Source organism: Macaca fascicularis, chromosome 5 (assembly GCF_037993035.2).
Source record: "Macaca fascicularis isolate 582-1 chromosome 5, T2T-MFA8v1.1".
Lineage (NCBI taxonomy): Eukaryota > Metazoa > Chordata > Mammalia > Primates > Cercopithecidae > Macaca > Macaca fascicularis.
The window spans coordinates 39,265,050-39,286,498 of NC_088379.1; the positions used below are offsets into that span (position 1 = coordinate 39,265,050).

Consider the following 21,449-nt stretch of genomic DNA (forward strand, 5'->3'; position numbering starts at 1 on the left):
AAATTTACTCAGACAGCATCAATTAGAAATGGATTCCTGGGCCAGACGCAGTGGCTCACACCTGTAATCCCAGCACTTTAGGAGGCCGAAGAGGGTGGACCACAAGGTCAGGAAATCGAGACCATCCTGGTTAACACAGTGAAGCCCCATCTCTACTAAAAACACAAAAAAATTAGCTGGGCGTGGTGGCGGGCGCCTGTAGTCCCAGCTACTCGGGAGGCTGAGGCAGGAGAATGGCATGAACCTGGGAGGCAGAGCTTGCGGTGAGCTGAGACTGCACCACTGCGCTCCAGCCTGGGCGACACAGTGAGACTCCGTCTCAAAAAAAAAAAAAAAAAAAAAGAAAGAAATGGATTCCTGTTCAAACAAAGATGCTATGTGATCTGGACATGAGGCTAAAAAACACTCCACAGTCCAGGCATAGTGGCTCACGCCTGCAATCCCGGCACTTTGGGAGGCTGAGGTGTGTGGATCACCTGAGGTCAGGAATTTGAGACCAGCCTGACCAACATGGAGAAACCAAGGGTCAGGTGATCCTCCCAACTCAGCCTCCTGAGTAGCTGGGACTATAGGTGCACACCACCACACTCAGCTAATTTTTTGTATTTTCAGTAGAGACAGGGTTTTGCCATGCTGCCCAAGCTGACAGCAAACTCCTGAGCTCAAGCGATCCGTCTGCCTTTGCCTCCCAAAGTGCTGGGATCATAGGCATGAGGCACCATGCCCAAGCAGGTGTTAATTTTATAACAAAAACAACACATAAGGCCAGGCATGGTGATTCACACGTGTAATCCCAGCACATTGGGAGGCCAAAGCAAGCGGATCTCCTGAGGTCAGGAGTTCGAGACCAGCCTGACCAACATGGTGAAACCCCACCTCTACTAAAAATACAAAAATCTGGCTGGGTGCAGTGGCTCACACCTGTAAGCCCAGCACTTTCGGAAGGCAAGGCAGGCAGATCATGAGGTCAGGAGTTCAAGACCAGCCTGGCCAACACAGTGAAACCCTGTTGCTACCAAAAATACAAAAATTAGCCAGGAAAGGTGGTGTGCGCCTGTAGTACCAGATACTCAGGAGGCTGAGTCAGGAGAATCGCTTGAAACCGGAAGGGGAGGCTGCAGTGAGCTGAGATCGCGCCACTGCACTCCAGCCCAAGAGCGAAACTGCTTTCTCAAAAAAAAGTACGGTTAGGGAATTACCTAAGCCTTACCTAACCTTAACTTGCCTCAGCACTAGCAAAATAGTAGTACTCATTTTTTGTCTTTTTCTTTTTTTTTTTTTTGAGACAGAGTCTCACTCTATCACCCGGGGTGGAGTGCAGTGGCGTAATCTCTGCTCACTGCAACCTCTGCATCATGAGTTCAAACTATTCTTGTGCCTCCTGAGTAGTTGGGATTACAGGTGCACATCACCATCGCCAACTAATTTTTGTATTTTTGGTAGAGACGGGGTTTCACCATGTTGGCCAGGCTGGTCTCAAGCTCCTGGCTTCAAGTGATCCGCCTGCCTTGGCCTCCTAAAGAGCCGGCATTAGGCGTGAGCCACTGCGCCCTGCTGTACTTATTTATTTTCCCTAAACACACCAAACATGCTTCTGCCTTTCTGCCATTCATCTGCTTGGAATGTTTTACCACTCATTTGCCTACCCAAGTCTGAGACTTCAAATCCCAGCTCAATTGTCACCTTCTCTATGAATTTCTTGACAATCAAAATTCTTAGTGATCTTTTCACTTTATCTAAAGAAACAAATGCAATCCAACCACACAATTGGCACTTACATTGTAAATTACAATAATCTCAAAATATGATAATCTCACATGGAAATCCATTCTACTGTTATTCCCAGTATCACTTTCCCTTACCGAACTAATGCTGTTATTTAAGGGCTGGCTTTACCAACACAAATAATAATGCCCCTACTTTAGTAGGAAATGTTAAATGTTTATCTTTTTTTAAAGTTTTTTATTTTATACCCTACTAGCAAGCTAAAAATGTTTAATCTAAATTTTGTTGTTGTTGTTGGAGACAAGTATCTCACTGTCATCTAGGCTGGAGCACAGGGGCACGATCATGACCACTGCAGCCTCTACTTCCCCAGGCTCAGGTGATCCTCCCAACTTGGCCTCCTGAGTAGCTGGGACTACAGATGCACACCACCACACCCAGCTAATTTTTTGTATTTTTAGTACCATGCTGCCCAAGCTGGTAGCAAACTCCCGAGCTCAAGTGATCCGTCTGCCTTGGCCTCCCAGTGTGCTGGGATCACAGGCATGAGCCACCACACCCAGCCAGGCATTAATTTTTTTTTTTTTTTTTTTTTTGAGACAGAGTCTTGCTCAGTCACCCAGGCTGGAGTGCGGTGGCGCGATCTCGGCTCACTGCAAGCTCCGCCTCCCGGGTTCACGCCATTCTCCTGCCTCAGCCTCCCGAGTAGCTGGGACTACAGGCGCCCGCCACTACGCCCGGCTAGTTTTTTTGTATTTTTAGTAGAGACGGGGTTTCACCGTGTTAGACAGGATAGTCTCGATCTCCCGACCTCGTGATCCGCCCATCTCGGCCTCCCAAAGTGCTGGGATTACAGGCTTGAGCCACCGCGCCCGGCCCAGGCATTAATTTTATAACAGAAAAACAACACATAAGGCCAGGCATGGTGGTTCACACCTGTAATCCCAGCACACTGGGAGGCCGAAGCAGGTGGATCTCCTGAGGTCAGGAGTTCGGGACCAGCCTGGTAAATATGGTGAAACCCTGTCTACAGTAAAAATACAAAAATTAGGCCAGGCGTGGTGGTTCACGCCTATAAACCCAGCACTTTGGGAGGGCAAGGCAAGCTGATTATGAGGTCAGGAGTTCAAGACCAGCCTGCCCAACATAGTGAAACCCCGCCATCTCTACTAAAAATACAAAAATTAGCTGGCATGGTGGTGCGTACCAGTAGTCGCAACTACTTGGGAGGCTGAGGCAGGAGAATCACTTGAACCTGGGAGGTGGAGGTAGCAATGAGGTGAGATCGCGCCACTGTACTCCAACCTGGGAAACAGAGTGAGACTTTGTCTCAAAAAAATAAACAAAAAAACCCACAAAGAGTAGCTGGGCGTGGTGGCACGCAGCTGTAATCCCAGTTACTCAGGAGGCTAAGACAGGAGAATCGCCTGAACCCAGGAGGCGAAGGCTGCAGTGAGCCGAAGTTGTACCAATGCACTCCAGCCTGGGTGACAGAGGAAGACTCTATCTCAAAAAAAAAACAAACAAAACAAAACAACAACTACCAAAAAAAAAACAAAACACATATATTATAGAAGTTACCAACTTTTAAAATATCACATAATACACAAAAACAATGATATGTGTATAAGTTCCAAAGGCTGAGGGACTCTGGGTCTAGGCACAATGGTAACTGTGTGGAAGCAAACTAGTTAGGAAGCCATGAATTAATGTCAAAGACCAAATGCCAACAGCAAGGGAAAGAAATTTAGAAAATTTCTTTTTTTTTTTTTTTTTTTTTTGAGACGGAGTCTCACTCTGTCGCCCAGGCTGGAGTGCAGTGGCCGGATCTCAGCTCACTGCAAGCTCCGCCTCCCGGGTTCACGCCATTCTCCTGCCTCAGCCTCCCGAGTAGCTGGGACTACAGGCGCCCGCCACCTCGCCCGGCTAGTTTTTTGTATTTTTTAGTAGAGACGGGGTTTCACCGTGTTAGCCAGGATGGTCTCGATCTCCTGACCTTGGGATCCACCCGTCTCGGCCTCCCGAAGTGCTGGGATTACAGGCTTGAGCCACCGCGCCCAGCCTAGAAAATTTCTTCATTATGCTTACATTCAACTTTCTATTGCAACAGTTATCTTGAACTTTTTTTTTTTTTTTTTTTTTTAAGAGACAGGGTCGGCCGGGCGCGGTGGCTCAAGCCTGTAATCCCAGCACTTTGGGAGGCCGAGACGGGCGGATCACGAGGTCAGGAGATCGAGACCATCCTGGCTAACACAGTGAAACCCCGTCTCTACTAAAAAATACAAAAAACTAACCGGGCGAGGTGGCGGGCGCCTGTAGTCCCAGCTACTCGGGAGGCTGAGGCAGGAGAATGGCGTAAACCCGGGAGGCGGAGCTTGCAGTGAGCCGAGATCCGGCCACTGCGCTCCAGCCTGGGCGACAGAGCAAGACTCTGTCTCAAAAAAAAAAAAAAAAAAAAAAAAAGAGACAGGGTCTTGCTCTGTCACACAGGCTGGAGTGCAGTGGTGCAATCCTGGCTCACTGCTCAGGTGATACTCCCACCTCAGCCTCCCAAGTAGCTGGGACGACAGGCACCTGCCACCACACGACGCTAATTTTTGTATTTTTAGCAGAAACCTGGTTTCACCATCATGGCCAGGATCGTCTCAATCTCTTGACCTCGTGATCCACCTACCTCAGCCTCCCAAAGTGCTGGCAGTACAGGCATGAGCCACCACACCCGGCCTAATTTTTAATTTTTTGTAGAGGTGGGGGTCTCGCTGGTCTTGAACTCCTGGCCTCAAGCAATCCTCCCACCTCACTGTCCCAAAGTGCTGTGATTACAGGCATGAGCCACCACACCTAGGTAGAACTTTCTTGATCTGTTGTCTTCAGCAAATAAAAACTACTAGGATTTCATAGATTGTAACGAACTATAGAATTGATCCCTGAAAAGTATAATTTTGGATTTCATACATTGTAAAAACTCCACTAGCTCCATGAATTTTATCTTTCTGCACCAGGGAATTCAAGAAATCTTTTCTTTCCTTTTATTTTTTATTATTTATTTATTTATTTATTTATTTTGCGATGGAGTCTTCCTATGTCGCCCAGGCCAAAGTGTAGTGGCGCCATCTCGGCTCACTGCACCACCTCTCGGGTTCAAGTCATTCTCCTGTCTCAGCCTCCCCAGTAGCTGGGAGGTGCCCGCCACCATGCCTGGCTAATTTTCTTTGTATTTTTGGTAGAGACGGGGTTTCGTCAGGTTGGCCATGCTGGTCTCAAACAGATGACCTCTTGTGGTCAGCCCACCTCGGCCTCCCAAGGTGCTGGGATTACAAGTATGAGCCACCGTGCCTGGTCATCTTTCCTTTTATATTTAATAGAGTCTGGGTCTCACTATTTTGCCCAAGCTGGTCTGGAACTACACAGCTCAATTGATCCTCTTGCCTTGGCCTTCCTAAGTGCTGGAATTACAGGCATGTGGCGCTGCACCCAGCCATGTGGACATATTTTAATGTGCCAATAACCTCAGTCAAATTGTTTAACAATTAACTGTGAAAATAAAAGCCAACAGGAATAAAATTCATTAATGTCCTTAAACCTGTTCTCTTACTGTGAGCATTATATAGATTTCTGATACAAGATATATAAATCATGGTATTGGCCTTCATACATGTCAATATTACTTACTTCATATATGGGGTTTTTAATAAGCCTTAACCTAATTTCTATTTAATTCAAGATCTTCAATTAAGACCTAAGTGAGGCTTGAAGCTTTCAACATTATTTCTGTTATTAAAATTCTGTCCCCATCCCTTCCTACCCTAATTTCTCCAAACTAAAAACGTATCGCTCAATTCTTTCTGAGTTTTTAAGGAAATCTAAATAGAGTTCTTACCCCTCTGAACCTCAATGTGACACTTATGTTTAATTATTCTCACACAGAACTACTCTTGTTGCCAGGAAGCAGTAAGTTGGCTTCATTGGAAAACATTAATTAGTTTATTTGACTGCAAATTAAAAGTAGGGAGGTTGGGCACAGTGGATCATGCCTGTAAACCTAGCACTTTGGAAGGCCGAGGCGAGCAGATCACAAGATCATGAGGTCAAGGCCATGCCGGCCAACATAGTGAAACTCCGTCTCTACTAAAAACACAAAAATTAGCTGGGTGTGGTGATGCGAGCCTGTAATCCCAGCTACTCAGGAGGCTGAGGCACGAGAATCGCTTGAACTCAGGAGGCAGAGGTTACAGTGAACACACCACTGCACTCCAGTCTGGCAACAGAGCGAGACTGTCTGACGGGGAGCAGGGGAATTAACCAGAGATCGTGGCACATGCCTGTAGTCCCAGCTACTATGGAGGCAGAGGCAGGAGAATCACTTGAACCTGGGAACTGGAGGTTGCAGTGAGCCAAGACTGCACCACTGCGCTGCAGCCTGGGCGACAGAGCAAAACTCCATCTCAAAAAAACAAAAAATAAAAATAAAAATGGTTAAGAGAGTAAATTTTACCTGTTTATGGCAATTAAAAAAAAAAAAAAAACAGGCCGAGAGTGGTGGCTCACGCCTGTAATCCCAGCACTCTGGGAGGCTGAGGCAGTGGATCACTTGAAGTCAGGAGTTCAAAACCAGCCTGGACCAACATGGTGAAACCCCATCTCTTTTAAAAATGCAAAAATTAGGACAGGTACAGTGGCCCACACCTGTAATTCCAGCACTTTGAGAGGCCGAGGCAGTCGGATCACCTGAGGTCAGGAGTTCGAGACTAGCCTGGCTAACACAGTGACACTCCATCTGTACTAAAATAAAAAAATTAGCTGCATGGTGGCAGGCGCATGTAATCCCAGCTACTCAGGAGGCTGAGGCAGGAGAATCGCTTGAACCTGGAAGGCGGAGGTTGCAGTAAGCTGAGATTGCGCCACTGTGCTTCAGCCTGGGCAACAATAGCCAGACTCCATCTCAAAAAAAAAAAAAAGAAATTGGCTGCACATGGTGGCCTGTAACCCGAGTCACTCTCAAAATAATAATAATAATAAAGCAAGGATTATATTTAACAGTGGAAATAAAAGGTCGGCTGTGCACAGTGGCTCATGCCTGTAATCTCAACACTTTGGGAGGCTGAGGTAGGTAGAATGTTTGAGCCCAGGAGTTCAAGACCAGACCGGGAAACATGGCAAAACTCTGTCTCTTCAAAACCTACAGAAATTAGCCCAGCGTAGTGGTGCATGCTTGTGGTCTCTACTGGGGAGGCTGAGGTAGGAGGATCACCTGAGCCTATGGAGAACCAGGCTGCAGCAGTGAGCCACAATCACACCACTGCACTCCAGCCTAGGTACCAGAGTGGGATTCTGTCTCAAAAAGCTGGGGGTGGGACAGAGTGTCAAGAAATATATATATAAATTGATAAAGAGAACACAAAGAAATTAGCTTTTTTTCTTTTCCCCCGGACCAACTCTTGCTCTGTTGCCAGGCTGGAGTGCAGTGGTGCAATCTTGGCTCACTGTAACCTCTGCCTGCCAAGTTCAAGCCATTCTCCTACCTCAGCCTGAAATGAGCTATTTATAAAAATTGATTAACATAAAGAATTCAAATTTAAGTAACTAACAAACATGGTACTTCATATACTTTTCATGGGACAAAAAGAACTGCAAAGGATACTGGTAAAGCAGATCTGAATTTAGATTGTGTTTACAGTAGGGTAGTACAAACAGCCTTATGGATGTTAGAGAAAATCCAGGTTTTGACTGTAGAAGACAGAAATATGGAATGGAAGAAGCTCAGAAGTACTCTATGCTGGAGGTTCAACCGGAGTAACATGGTTGACAGGCTGATTAAATTAAGTTATATAAATAAAGGGGGTGTATTTCCCAACCATATACACTGAAAGGGCCTGAAGAAATTATATCCTAATAGCAATGCAAGCCAGACTCAGTGGCTTATGCCTATAATCCCATCACTTTCAGAGGCTGAGGTGGGAAAATCATTTGAGGCCAGAAGTTCAAGACCAGCCTGATCAACGTAGAGCGACTCCTGAAGCTACAAAAAATTTAAAAATTACATGGTGGGGTTTTGCAGCTGTAGTCCCATCTACTCCAGAGGCTGAGACAAGAGGATCACTTGAACCCGGGAGGTGTAGTGAGCCGAGATCGTGCCACTGCACTCCAGCCTGGGCTACAGAGCAAGACTCCATCTCAAAAAATAAAATATGGCCTGTTGTGGTGGCTCACGTCTATAATCTCAGCACTTTGGGAAGCCGAGGTGGGCAGATTACCTTGAGGTCAGGAGTTCGAGACCAGGCTGGCCAACATGGTGAAACATAAAAAATTAGCTGGGCATGGTGGCACATCCCTGTAATCTCAGCTACTCGGGAGGCTGAGGGAAGAGAATCACTTGAACCTGGGAGACGGAGGTTGCAGTGAGCTGAGATCGCGCCACTGCACTCCAGCCTGGGTGACAGCAAAACTGTCTCGAAAAAATAATACTAATAATAAAATAAAAATTTAAAAGTACACATGGTTAGTATACTTTGACTTGTCACAAGAGCTCCTGTGGTAGACTAATGATGGCTACAAATTTTCTTTCCTGCTTCCATTGAGAGGTAAGGCCCATCTTTTTTCTCCCCTTGAACGTGGGCTGGGCTATGACAACGGTACTTTCTTTTAACCAACAGAGTAAGGTAGAGGTGACAATGCCATTTCTGGACCAATTTCTGGCAACCTCCTCCATGCTGTCTTGGAACCCCTGGCCCAACTACTCTACTAGAAAGACTATGTGGAAAACCCTAAGACTACATCTTAGAGAAAAGAACCCAGCTGAGTCCAGCCTTTCAGTTGTTCCCACTAAGGTATCAAGTGTATAAGTAAAGCCACTGTGGATCCTCTAGACCAATGTAGTCACTAGTTGAATACCAATGAGTAAGCCCAGTAGCCATGTGTAGTAGATGCAAGACAAACCCTGCCTGAATTCCTGATCCACAAAACTGTGAGATAATAAGAAAAGTTGCTCACAATAGCTAAAAAGTGGAAACAATTCAAGTGTTCATTGACAGAGAAACAAAATGTGATACACACATACAATGGATTATTATTCAGCTTTAAAAGGGAAGGAAGTAATAACATATGCTAAAATATGGATGAACCTTAAAGGTACATGCTAAGTGAAATAAGTCAATCACGAAATGACAGATGTGTGATTTCAATTATTTGAGACTAAGGCAATCGCTTCTGAGCCTTTTGGCTAAGATCAAGTGGCGAGTAAGTCAAAGTCATCTAGACAAAAAGCAGAATAGTTGTTGCCAGGAGCTGGGGAAGGGAAAAATGAGGAGTTAGGGTTTAGTGGGTAGAGTTCCAGTTAGGGAAGATGAAAAATTCTGGAGATGAATGGTGGTGATGGTTTCACAACAATGTGAATGTACCTAATGCCAAAGAACTGTACACTTAAAAATGATTAAAATAAATTTTATGTTACGTATATTTTATCATGAAAATTTTAAAATATCTTGGCCGGGCGCGGTGGCTCAAGCCTGTAATCCCAGCACTTTGGGAGGCCGAGACGGGCGGATCACGAGGTCAGGAGATCGAGACCATCCTGACTAACACGGTTAAACCCCCTCTCTACTAAAAAATACAAAAAACTAGCCGGGCGAGGTGGTGGGCACCTGTAGTCCCAGCTACTCGGGAGGCTGAGGCAGGAGAATGGCGTAAACCTGGGAGGCAGAGCTTGCAGTGAGCTGAGATCCAGCCACTGCACTCCAGCCTGGGCGACAGAGCGAGACTCCGTCTCAAAAAAAAAAAAAAAAAAAAAAAAAAAATTTAAAATATCTTATAAAGAGCTTGTTACACAGCAACAGATATCCAGAACAGTTATACACAAACAGAAGTCTGAAATAAGAACTATACTGCACTAAGTCTCCCTTCACAAATGTATATTGGCTATTATTTTAGGACATGATTTTAAGAAGTCTTGCCTCTCCATTTAATTTTTAATGTTCTGAGCAGAATCTTCTACATTAATAGGAATATTAAAACATATGAACAGAATTTAGAGTTAAAATTATATACTTAATCACATGCAAAATTATCACACTGTGTGGCAATGAGGGATAAATAAAAATCATTTATGGAAGTAAAAACAATTACGACCAAACCAGTACTTCTGGGGTCCTCCTGGAGAAAAGCAAAGGGAAAGAATTATGGCCTTCCTGCTCTTAATCTATTCATTACCTCTAACAAGGTTTATGAGGAAAAGGGGATGCCCTACATTAAAATCAATTCCACTATATCCTAATTCCTACTAAACCATCAAATAGGCCAGATGAGAATGGTTGATACAGGAAGAAAGATTAGAGATAAGATTAGAGATTAGAGATAAGGAAAATAAACCTGGTGGGAAAAAAATGGGGATACTTTCACAAAACCCTATTTAATTTTTCTAATTCTTAGATCAAGACAGTAGGTATTTTTATTTGTTTCTGTGACAAAATAATATAGCAGACCAGGGTAGCTGTATTAATGTCTGGAGCACTGCTCTCTGAGATCAGATAGTTAAGAGATGAATATAAGAAACAAATTTCAGGCCAGGCACGGTGGCTCATGCCTGTAATCTCAGTGCTCTGGGAGGCCAAGCTGGATGGATCACTTGAGGTCAGGAGTTCGAGACCAGCCTGGTCAACATGGTGAAACTCCGTCTCTACTAAAAATACAAAAAATTAGCCAGGCATGGTGCGGACACCTGTAATCCCAGCTACTCGGGAGGCTGAGGCAAGAGAATTGCTCGAACCTGGGAGGTGGAGGTTGCAGTGAGCTGAGATTGCGCCACTGCGCTCCAGCCTGGGAAACAAGAGTGAAATTCCATTTCAAAAAATAAAGAAAAAAAAAAAAAAAAACAATTTCAGGCTGGGCGCGGTGGCTCACACCTATAATCTCAGCACTTTGGGAGGCCGAGGCAGGTGAATCACTCGAGGTCAGGAGCTCGAGACCAGCCTGGCCAACATGATGAAACTCTGTCTCTACCAAAATATAAAAAATTAGCTGGATGTGGTGGCACGCACCTGTAATCCCAGCTACTCAGAAGGCTGAGGCAGGAGAATTGCTTGAACCTGGGAGGCACAGGTTGCAGCAAGCCAAGATCTTGCCACTGTACTCCACCCTGGGTGACAGAGCGAGATTCCGTCTCAAAAAAAAAAAAAAGAAAGAAAGAAAGAAAGAAAAGAAAAGAAACAAATTTCACTCTATCCATCCCTCCATTTAAAAACCAAGAAATGCCAGGCCCGGCAGCTTACGAGCAAGACACCATCTCAAAAAAATAAGTAAATAAAATAAAAATAAAAAGGCCAGGCATGGTGGCTCTCTCCTGTAATCCCAGAACTTTGGGAGGCCAAGGCAGGCGGATCATGAGGTCAGGAGTTCGAGACCAGCCTGGCCAACACGATGAAATCCCACCTCTACTAAAAATACAAACGTAAGGTGGGTGTGATGGCAGGCGCCTGTATCCCAGCTACTCAGGAGGCTGAGCTGAGATTGCACCACTGCACTCCAGCCTGGCAAAAGACCGAGAGACTCTGTTTCAAAAAAAAAAAAAAAAAAATCAATAATTATCAAGGCCCTCCCACCTCCAAAGTAGCAAGCAAGAAAGAAACAACAAAGTATGTGTGTAGCAAATAGCTCTGTAGCAATCCATGACATAGGATATACTACATAACTAACTTAATTCCATTAAGCCCTTTATGGAATTTGCACAGCTATTTATAAGTGTATTTTATTTTTAAAATTTTTATTGTAAATGAGGTTTTGCCATATTGCCCAGGCTGGTCTCAAACTCCTGAGCTCAAGTGATCTGCCCATTTCAGCCTCCCAAAGTGCTGGAAATACAGGTATAAGCCAGGACACCAGACCTATAAGTGTATTTTAATGTCACTTATCAGATGTGAACCCTGCATTAGTTTCAGAACCCACAACTATATGGGAGGATGGTTATTTGTGATTATCATTTTTATTTTTTTAATTTTTTTACTATTTATTTATTTATTTATTTATTTTTGAGATAGAGTTTCACTCTTGTTGCCCAGGCTGGAGTACAATCGTGCTTAGATTACTTAATTATAGTATGAATTTTTTTAAAAAATCACTTGTTCAGTATATGCTTTTTCTTCTTTTCCTTGTGACAGTGTTCCCCAGGCTGGAGCGCAGTGGCGTGATCTCGGCTCACTGCAACCTCTGCCTCCTGGGTTCAAGCAATTCTCCTGCCTCAGCCTCCTGAGTAGCTGCAATTACAGGCATGCGCCACCACACCCGGCTAATTTTGTATTTTTAGTAGAGACGGGGTTTCTCCATGTTGGTCAGGCTGGTCTCAAACTCCTGACCTCAGGTGATCCACCCGCCTCAGCATCCCAAAGTGCTGGGATTACAGGCGTAAGCCACAGTGCCCAGCTATTTGTGATTCTTAATGTAACAATGATACTAAACTATTGGCCGTCCTTCCACACAGCTAACTTTAGTATGGTTTTAAAATTTGTCAATTAATATATAATTGTAACTTATCTAAGTAGCAGAAGTTAATGACACTTTTCAGTTTTATGTGACTAGAGTTGTTCACAACCTCTCAAATAGTTTCTTCAGCTGAAAAATTAGAAGAGAAATACATAACCTCTAAACTACCTGTTGACTCCAAAATTCTAAGTACTGTACCTACGTTACCATCTCTAAGACACAAACTCCTTAGTTTGAAAAGTCCTGGCCGGGCGCGGTGGCTCACGCCTGTAATCCCAGCACTTTGGGAGGTCGAGGAGGGCAGATCACCTGAGGTCACGAGTTCAAGACCAGCCTGACCAGTGTGGTAAAACCCTGTCACTACTACAAATACAGTTAGCCGGCGTGGTGGTAGGCGCCAATAATCCCAGCTACTCAGGAGGCTGAGGCAGGAGAATCACTTTAACCCAGGAAGCAGAGGTTGCAGTGAGCCGAGATCACACCATTGCACTCCAGCCTGGGCAACAAGAGCAAAACTTGGTCTCAAAAAAAAAAAAAAGTTCTTAGTTGCAATTTGAAATTTTTTCAAATTATCGTTTACTTTAAAAAATGAAATAAAATAAAAAATAAAAACATTTAAAAAATAAAAACATTTCTCTGATCCAATATTAATACAAAATGTTCATTCATTCACTTAACAAATACTTGTTCAGCACCCAACTATGTGTCCTTTTTTTTGAGACAGGGTCTCACTCGGTCATCCAGGCTGGAGTGCAGTGGTAGGATCATGGTTCACCGCAGTCCTGACCTTCCTGGGCTCAAGTGATCCTCCTACCTCACCCTCCTGAGTAGCTATGACCACATTTGCATGCCACCATGTCCAGCTAATTTTTCTATTTTTTGTAGAGACAGAGTTTTATCATGTTGCCCAGGCCTATCTCAAATTCCTGGGCTCAAGCGTTCCTCCCACCTTGACCTCCTAAAGTGCTGGGATTACAGGCATGAGCCACCACACCCAGCCTTGCTCCATTCTTGAAAACTGATGAGAACAGGACCAAACACCGCTGAATTCCTTTGACCGAGATTGTACTTGCCTTTAAGATGTTTTACTTTTTCTTTTGCGGGGGCGGGGGGAGCAGGGTTTTGAGACGGAGTCTGGCTGTGTCGCCCAGGCTGGAGTGCAGTGGCGCCATGGTGGCTTACTGCGAGCTCCGCCTCCTGGGTTCATGCCATTCTCCTGCCTCAACCTCCCGAGTAGCTGGGACTACAGGCCCCACCACCACACCTGGATAGTTTTTTTGTATTTTTAGTAGAGATGGGGTTTCACCTGTGTTAGCCAGGATGGTCTTGATCTCCTGACCACGTGATCCGCCCGCCTCGGCCTCCCAAAGTGCTGGGATTACAGGCGTGAGCCACTGTGCCGGGCCCGTCTTTAAGATCTTTTTTAAAGAGACAGAGTCTCACTCTGTCACCCAGGCTAAAGTGCAGTGGCACGATAATGGCTCACCGCAACCTCTGCCTCCTGTGTTTAAGTGATTCTCATGCCTCTGCCACAGGAGTAGCTGAGATTACAGAGGTATGCCACCACACCCAGCTAATTTTTCTATTTTTAGTAGAGATGGGGTTTCACCATGTTGGCCAGGCTGGTCTCCATCTCCTGAGCTAAAGCGATCCACCTGCCTTGGCCTCCCAAAGGGCTAGGATTACAAGCAAGAGCCCCTGTGTCCAGGCTTAAGCTCTCTTTGTATTTGTATAGCATTTCAACACTATTGCTATGCTATAATAATAAAAAACTCCCAAATTTATAAAATTACCAATAACTAAGGTTCTAATAAAAAATCAACAAAATTGCCGGGCGCGGTGGCTCAAGCCTGTAATCCCAGCACTTCGGGAGGCCGAGACGGGCGGATCACGAGGTCAGGAGATCGAGACCATCCTGGCTGACACTGTGAAACCCCGTCTCTACTAAAAACTACAAAAAACTAGCCGGGCGAGGTGGCAGGCGCCTGTAGTCCCAGCTACTCGGGAGGCTGAGGCAGGAGAATGGCGTGAACCCGGGAGGCGGAGCTTGCAGTGAGCTGAGATCCGGCCACTGCACTCCAGCCTGGGTGGCAGAGCGAGACTCCGTCTCAAAAAAAAAAAAAAAAAAAAAAAAAAAAAAATTAACAAAATTTCAAAAATACTTTAAGTATTGTTAAAAATCTACATTTCCAATGAGACATAACACTTTAAACAGGTATCCGTAATAAGCACAAAGTCAAACTAGAAAGGAAGGCAGAAGAAATACAAAATCAAAAGAATTTTTCAGAAAATCAAAATTTTGGCAGTAGGACATTGAAGTTGGTTGATATGAATGTCGATTTTAACTTCCAAAAGAACTAATAACAAATAGATAATCTAACTCGATACTCATTCTCCTCTGATATATGTACATTTATAGTTAACAGCACTTCTGATAATCTATTTTCAAACAGAAAATGTATCTAAGTAGTCATAAACTTCCTCACTATACCTTTAAAAAAATTGAGACAGGGTCTCACTATGTTGCCCAGGTCTGAACCTCCTGTGCTCAAATGATCCTCCTGCCTTGGCCCTCAAAGTGCTGGGATTACAGGCATGAGTCCCTGTACCCAGCCACAACTGTCCTTTTTTTTTTTTTCACTGTTTAAGGAATTTTTATTAAAGCAGGAATTTTATAATCCAAATTACATTTCCTTGCTCAGTTATCAATTCTGTTACTTAAAACAGAACTGACATTTTGAGCTATTCCACGGTAAAGAATTACAAAATTAAAGAAAGGAATACTTTAAATTTTTGTACTTTGCTGAAAATTATTTTTCCCAGGATCTATAAAACATTAATTTGTTTTTATATTTTATTATTTTTTTGTGGGTTTTTTTTTTTAAATCAATAAGTAATCTAAGACTAATATTATGTTTGCTAGACCTGGCATTTAATTTATTTTATATTTCGCAATTTTTTTTCCCTATTTAAGTTTTTCTATGTTTAGATATTTTTCTTTGGTGAAGCACAAGTTCCTTTTGGGGTCTCTGATCAATTTTAAACAGTAGGAACATCGATGGCACTGTTAACTGCTTTCTGGGTAGCCTCTTTAGCTTGGTGGGCTTGTAATACAGCTAGCTTCAACAACCTTAGAACTGAATGACTCTGGAGACTCAGACGGAGTCTTGCTCTGTCGCCCAGGCTCAAGTGCTGTGGCGTGATCTCAGCTCACCACAAGCTCCGCCTCCTGAGTTCACGCCATTCTCCTGCCTCAGCCTCCCAAGTAGCAGGGACTACAGGCACCCACCACCACACCCGGCTAATTTTTTGTTATTTTTAGTAGAGATGGGGTTTCACCGTGTTAGCCAGGATGGTCTCGATCTCCTGACCTCATGATCCACCTGCCTCAGCCTCCCAAAGTGCTGGGATTACAGATGTGAGCCACTGCGCCCGGCCAAGCATATGAAGAAGTTCTGAGTTATCAATCTCCAACAACATGCCAGTGATTTTACCAGCAAGAGAGGGTACATGGCTTGAATAACAGGAAACAGCTGTTCACCCAACATTTGCTCTTGCTCTTGAGGGGCAGATGCCAACATGGAAGCAAAGGTTCCTGACCTTGTACATGAACAGCAGGCTATTGCATTGTCACTTGTGGCTGTGCATTAAGATGTTGCTGAGGACTGTGAACTCCCACAGCGTATTTATACTGTGGAACGGTGCGGACAGCAGGAGTAGCTGCAGCAGATACCAGCAGATACCAGGGTGTTAATATGTATGTGAAAAATCTTGATAATGGTATTGATGATGAACGTCTCCAGAAAGAGTTTTCTCCATTTGGTACAATCACTAGTGCAAAGGCTATGATGGAGGGTGGTCGCAGCGAAGGGTTTGGTTTTCTATGTTTCCCCTTCCCGGAAGAAGCCACTAAAGCAGTTACAGAAATGAACGGTAGAATTGTGGCCACAAAAACCACTGTATGTAGAGTTAGCTCAGAGCAAAGAAGAGTGCCAGGCTCATTTCACTAACCAGTATACACAGAGAATGGCCAAGTGTACAAGCTGTGCCCAACCATGTAATCAGCCCCTACCAGACAGCACCTGGTTACTTCATGGCAGCTATTCCACACTCAGAACCGTGCTGCATACTCTCCTCCTAGCCAAACTGCTCCACTAAGACCAAGTCCTCGCTGGACTGCTCAGGGTGCCACACCTCATCCACTCCAATATGCCTGGTGCTATCCACCCAGCTGCTCCTAGACCACCACTTAGTACTATGAGACCAGCTTCTTCACAGGTTCCACGAGTCATGTCAACAGAGCGTGTTGCTAACACATCAACTTTCCATTTTTTAACCAAAATTATCCAACATTAGAATTCAAGGTTTTAATATTCTTAATTTGAAAACTTAATGTTAAAGATCCATAAATTAAGTTTTATATTTCATAATTTATCATTCTCAAAACAGTATAACTTTTAGAAGCATCAATCAAGCACCTCAATTAATATATAATCTTTAGTATCAAGATTTGTTTTATTTATTTTATTTTACTTTTTTTGAGACAGAGTTTCACTCTTGTTGCCCAGGCTGGAGTGCAATGGCGCAATCTCCGCTCACCAAGACTTCTGCCTCCCGGGTTCAAGCGATTCTCCTGCCTCAGCCTCCCAGTAGCTAGGATTACAGGCATGTGCCACCACGCCCGGCTAATTTTGTATTTTTAGTAGAACTCCAGACCTCAGGTGATCCACCTGCCTCAGCCTCCCAAAGCGCTGGGATTACAGGCGTGAGCCACCGCACTGGGCCCAAGATTTGTTTTAATGAAAGGGGCCGGGCGCAGTGGCTCACACCTGTAATCCCAGCATATTGGGAGGCCGATGCGGGCAGATCATTCGAAGTCAGGAGTTCGAGACCAAAGTGACCAACACAGTGAAATCCCATCTCTACTAAAAATACAAAAATTAGCTGGGCGTGGGGTTGGGCGCCTGTAATCCCAGCTACTCGGGAGGCTGAGGCAGGAGAATTGCTTGCACCCAGGAGGTGGAGGTTGCAGTGGGCCGAGACGGCACCACTGCACTCCAGCCTGGGTGACAGAGCAAGACTCTGTCTCAAAAAAAAAAAAAATTAGCCAGGTGTGGTGGCGCACGGTAGTCCCAGCTACTTGGGAGACTGAGGCAGAACAGCTTGAACCTGGGAAGTGGAGGTTGCAGTGTGCTGAGATCACACCACTGCACATAGATTTGTTTTAATGAAAGAAACTGTTGTCTTATTCCTTCCAAAAAGGCAACAAATTGCACAACCAAATTAGAGTTTGAAAACTAAACCACATGAACATTTTAAACACTGTACTAATTAAAATGCAACATTAGGTACATTTACTGGGCTCCAAGAGCAAGAGGCCAAGCTCATTCCCTAAAATACATTTCGCCAAGTCGCCCAAGATGGAAACATTGTCAACAATGTTGCTTCCCTCACCTCCCACCAATTCTGATTGATTCTAACCTGAAAAGTTGTTAAATCATTTCCTAGTCACTATTATCAATGCCATAGCCCTATCTGAAGATTTCAACGTCTTTCACCTAGACTACTGTTCATAGTTTCCTAGCCGGACTCACTGCCTCTGGTGTTTCCCTACTCCAATCTAGCACCAATTGTGACAATCAAAATGTCTCCAGCATTGCCAAACATCTCCTGGAGGTCAAAGTTGCCCTGACTCAGAACCACTGCTTCAAGCTGATCCTACAAGAAGAGTATCACTTATTTGGTAAGATTCTGGCCACAATCTATGTCAGTGGAACAGAAACCAAAAAACCTTACAAACGTGAGGCTGAAATTTAAAACCTTAACCTTAGGACTGCCATGCTTAAACGAAATTAGCTGACACCTCATAAAAAGAGCCATAATACTCTTAAACTCCTTTGAACTATGTATAGACTTAAATCATCTTACTTTAAGCCTGAATTATGAAAAGTGTACCTTCTGTCAAAGTTTAACCACAATATATACATATTTAAGCTTCTGGACACTAGAAAATTATGCAAATTTTTAAAAAGGACTTTGCGCTTTAATCAGTCCTCCTCAGAAGTTGAAAATAGGAAACTTCTTGGGCAAATTACTGCCTACACGTAAGTGTGCAAGCCACTCTGAACAGTATTCTCATTAAATACCTCCAGAAAAAACTCTAAAAACACACAAATTCTCATGCTTGAAAACCAGGAAGTTTTTGAAAAATCACACTCTTTTTAAATTTCCCACAATGGTTATGTCCTTATAAAGCTTACTCAAAGATAACTTATCTGAGATACAACAGTACCTTTCACAGGGCGTAAGAGATCTAAAAAACTTGGAACTCTAAAGGCCAGAACGAGCAGGGTAGCAATATGACAGGAGAAAGCACCTCCTACCAAAGACATCTGAAGAGCGAACAATCCGTCCAGACGCTTACCTTCAGGCGTTTGATCATCTCGTCAGTGGTGATCTTGTCGGTGATCTCTTTTACCCCCGGAGGGTAAGCGATCTTCCCGTCGGCACTCACGACGCCACAGAGGGCAGTGGCAGGCTTGGGCTGCGCGGTGAAGTCCATCCTGGGGGACAACTTTTGGTTCACAGTCCTCTACCGGCCTCTATCGGTCAGAAAACCAAAGTTCAGCGGGAAAGGGGCGACTTTGTAACCTCTTTTTTCATTTCAAATCTCTCTAATCTGGAAAAGGCCCTTTCTCCCCGGACGCCGGGGACCCGGCAGCGGCCTCGCCACCCGCTCTTTCCCCGGGCTCGAACCCCGCCGGCCCCACCAGCCCCAGCCCAGCCAGCCCCAGGCTCACGGGGCTCCTCGGCACCAGCAGCCGCGGCCGCGGGAGGCGCCGAACAGCGCCAGGAGTTTCCCATTCCGTCTTTCACAATGAAACCCAGCCCCGAGCACCAAGGTCCGAAGTTTGGCGGCCTCAGGAGGCCGGCAAGGACCCCAAGGCCCCCGCTCGGCCGTGGGGAAGCGCCCAGTCCCGCCCGGCCAGTCCCCTCCGGGAAAGCAGACGCGAGGCCTATACGGCTCGGCTTAGGCCGCAAAACTAGGGACCCAGCGGACCCACGCGCAGCGGCGGCTCCCGGGAACAAAACGCCCTTGCCCAGCCGAGCCTCGGACCCGGGGTAGTCCCCGCCGCACTGCCGCCCCTCCCCTGTTCCGCTCCCTCACCCCCGCGGGAGGGGAAAACAAGCCGCCCTCCACCCCGAGCCCCACGCCAGGAAGCGGCTGACGCGGCTCCGCACTTCACATTTTGTTCCTTCAACTTCGGCTGAGGGACCCCAGCTGCTTCTCTGGCCCCCGGCCGCTTGGCGCCTCCGGCACCGCCAAGGCCTTTCCGGCACCCCCGGGCGGCCCCACCGGGCCTCGGACCCGCGGCCCCCCTCCGGTCTCCTCTTCCGTCCCCTCCCTCCAGCAGCCTAGGGCGGGAGCCGAGCCACCGCCGCCTTTACCTCCTCCTCATGCGGGCGGAAGGTGCATCGAGCGCCCGGGCCTCTGTCAGGTGGTTGCGCCGCCGCCCCTCGTCGGGCTGCACACAAAGCGGCTCCGCGGGTCCCGCCGCCGCCGCCGCCGCCCGCCCGCCCGGGAGCGGCGCTGGGGCTGGCGGTGCCGAGGAGGAGCAGCCGCTGCGGGGGGAGACTCGGGGCGAGTGAGCGCTGGGCGGGGAGACAGTGCCGCTCTCCGTCTGGCCGAGGAAGAGCAGCCTCGAAGGCTCCTCCGGGAACGTGTGCGCGTGTGTCCGCCCGGGACCCCCGCAGCCCGCCCGCACGCACCTCGCGCCGGCCCGGACCGCCGACTCGGACCCGGACGCCCCTCGCAGCGGCGCGCGCCCGGCCGTCCGTGCCCCGGGAGCTGGCCCTCGCGCACACACCGGCCGGTCACGCGAGCGGCGCGAGAGCACGCGAGAGCAGCGCGCGCTCCTCGCTCCCTCCCCTTCCTCCGCCGGCCGTGCATCCGCCTCCCTCGGGCCCGAGGCGGCCGCGCGCAGGGCGGACAGCGCCGCCACCCGGTTGGCGCCAATACCTGCCGCGCGGGGCGCCTCCGGGAGGACCCGACCGGAGAGGGCTAGAGGAGGAGGAGCCCGGGTGGCGGGAAGCGAGCCCAGGTTCCCGCGGCCCTGCGGGGGCACGGGGGGCAAACAGCGCTTTATTTTCGCAGCGGCGATGAGCTGGTGACTTTGGGGGGTCATCCTGAGGGACATAGACGGAACCGGTTGGGAGTAGTTAATTGCTCGGTGAAAATGAACTGATTTCTTCCTCAGGGAGAGATCTGGAAAGTCAAGGAAAGTTGTGCAACGGGGCACAGCGTGAGCGGCTCACTCTCGGGTCTTCTGACAGCCACCCGAGTTGCCCACCGTCCTTAGATTTCTGAAGTTAATATTTTGAAAGCTGCAAAACATGAAAATAGCATTGGGTCGAGTCGTTCTCAAGGTATGATCTTTGGGCCACCAGGCCTCACAATCGCTTTGGGTACTGGCTGAAAACATAGGTTTCCAACTCCAAACATAAAAAAGCGAGGATCTCTGAGAGTGGAACCCAGAAATAAGCATTTATTAATTAGGTAGGTGATTCTTGTCAAAAAGGAAGAACTCATTTTTTTTAATGTTTTAAACCTACCAAGCATTAACGTTTTCTGTCATCCAAAGGAAAAAACTATCAGGTAAAAAAAGTGCACGCAGCAGTGTTTGAGCATTTTAATGTTTGTGAAATAAATGAACGCAAGAGCATACACTTACCTATTTTTTAAAAAATCAAGAGCATACACAAAATTTCCGAAGAGGAAGTTGAAAAAAGGATACAATAATATGAAATCGCATTCAGCTCTTGAAACTGACCACTACCATAGTTTAAAATGATATTCGTTTGTTTATTCAAATTATTCTTGATGGATATCCATTGGTCTATTTTTTTCCCACATCCTTTAACGTCAACTGAAAAATAGTAAAGGTACTGCAGCTCACTAACTTGTTTTTGACGTTTTACACAAGAGAGCAGTCATTGCGAATCTGACACTCCAGTTGCTGATTTGCTAGAACTCTGCCCAAAAGTCAGTGGTTTGTTCTTGGGCATTTACAGTACCAGGCAGAATCCATTTAAAATTGTCTTCATCCAAACTATTAAGTGGACCAAAAGCTGCTCTGTTTTTAGGCTCTCCCTGTCACTTTTGATATTTCTTTTTTTTTTTTTTTTTTTTTTTTTTTGAGACGGAGTCTTGCTCTGTCGCCCAGGCTGGAGTGCAGTGGTGCGATCTCGGCTCA

The 21,449-nt window shown here is 46.2% G+C and overlaps 1 protein-coding gene and 1 pseudogene across 3 annotated transcripts in view; one reads left to right on the top strand and one right to left on the bottom strand.

Annotated features, from left to right (window-relative positions):
* The window catches only part of PDS5A (PDS5 cohesin associated factor A), a 170,405-nt gene extending 150,310 nt beyond the window's left edge, over positions 1–20,095 (bottom strand). For all 3 annotated transcript variants that reach the window (XR_012434793.1, XM_045392268.2, XM_065544884.2), the window contains exons 1-2: positions 19,645–20,095; positions 18,620–18,797 (exon numbers count right to left, since the gene is read on the bottom strand). Coding sequence is in view for 2 of the 3 variants with exons in the window: in XM_045392268.2 (XP_045248203.1) it covers positions 18,620–18,757 (138 nt within the window). In the remaining variant the exon portion in view is untranslated. The remainder of the gene's footprint in view (positions 1–18,619; positions 18,798–19,644) is intronic.
* On the top strand, positions 15,936–16,551 carry LOC135970839 (polyadenylate-binding protein 1 pseudogene; annotated as a pseudogene).
* Positions 20,096–21,449: the final 1,354 nt, after the last annotated feature.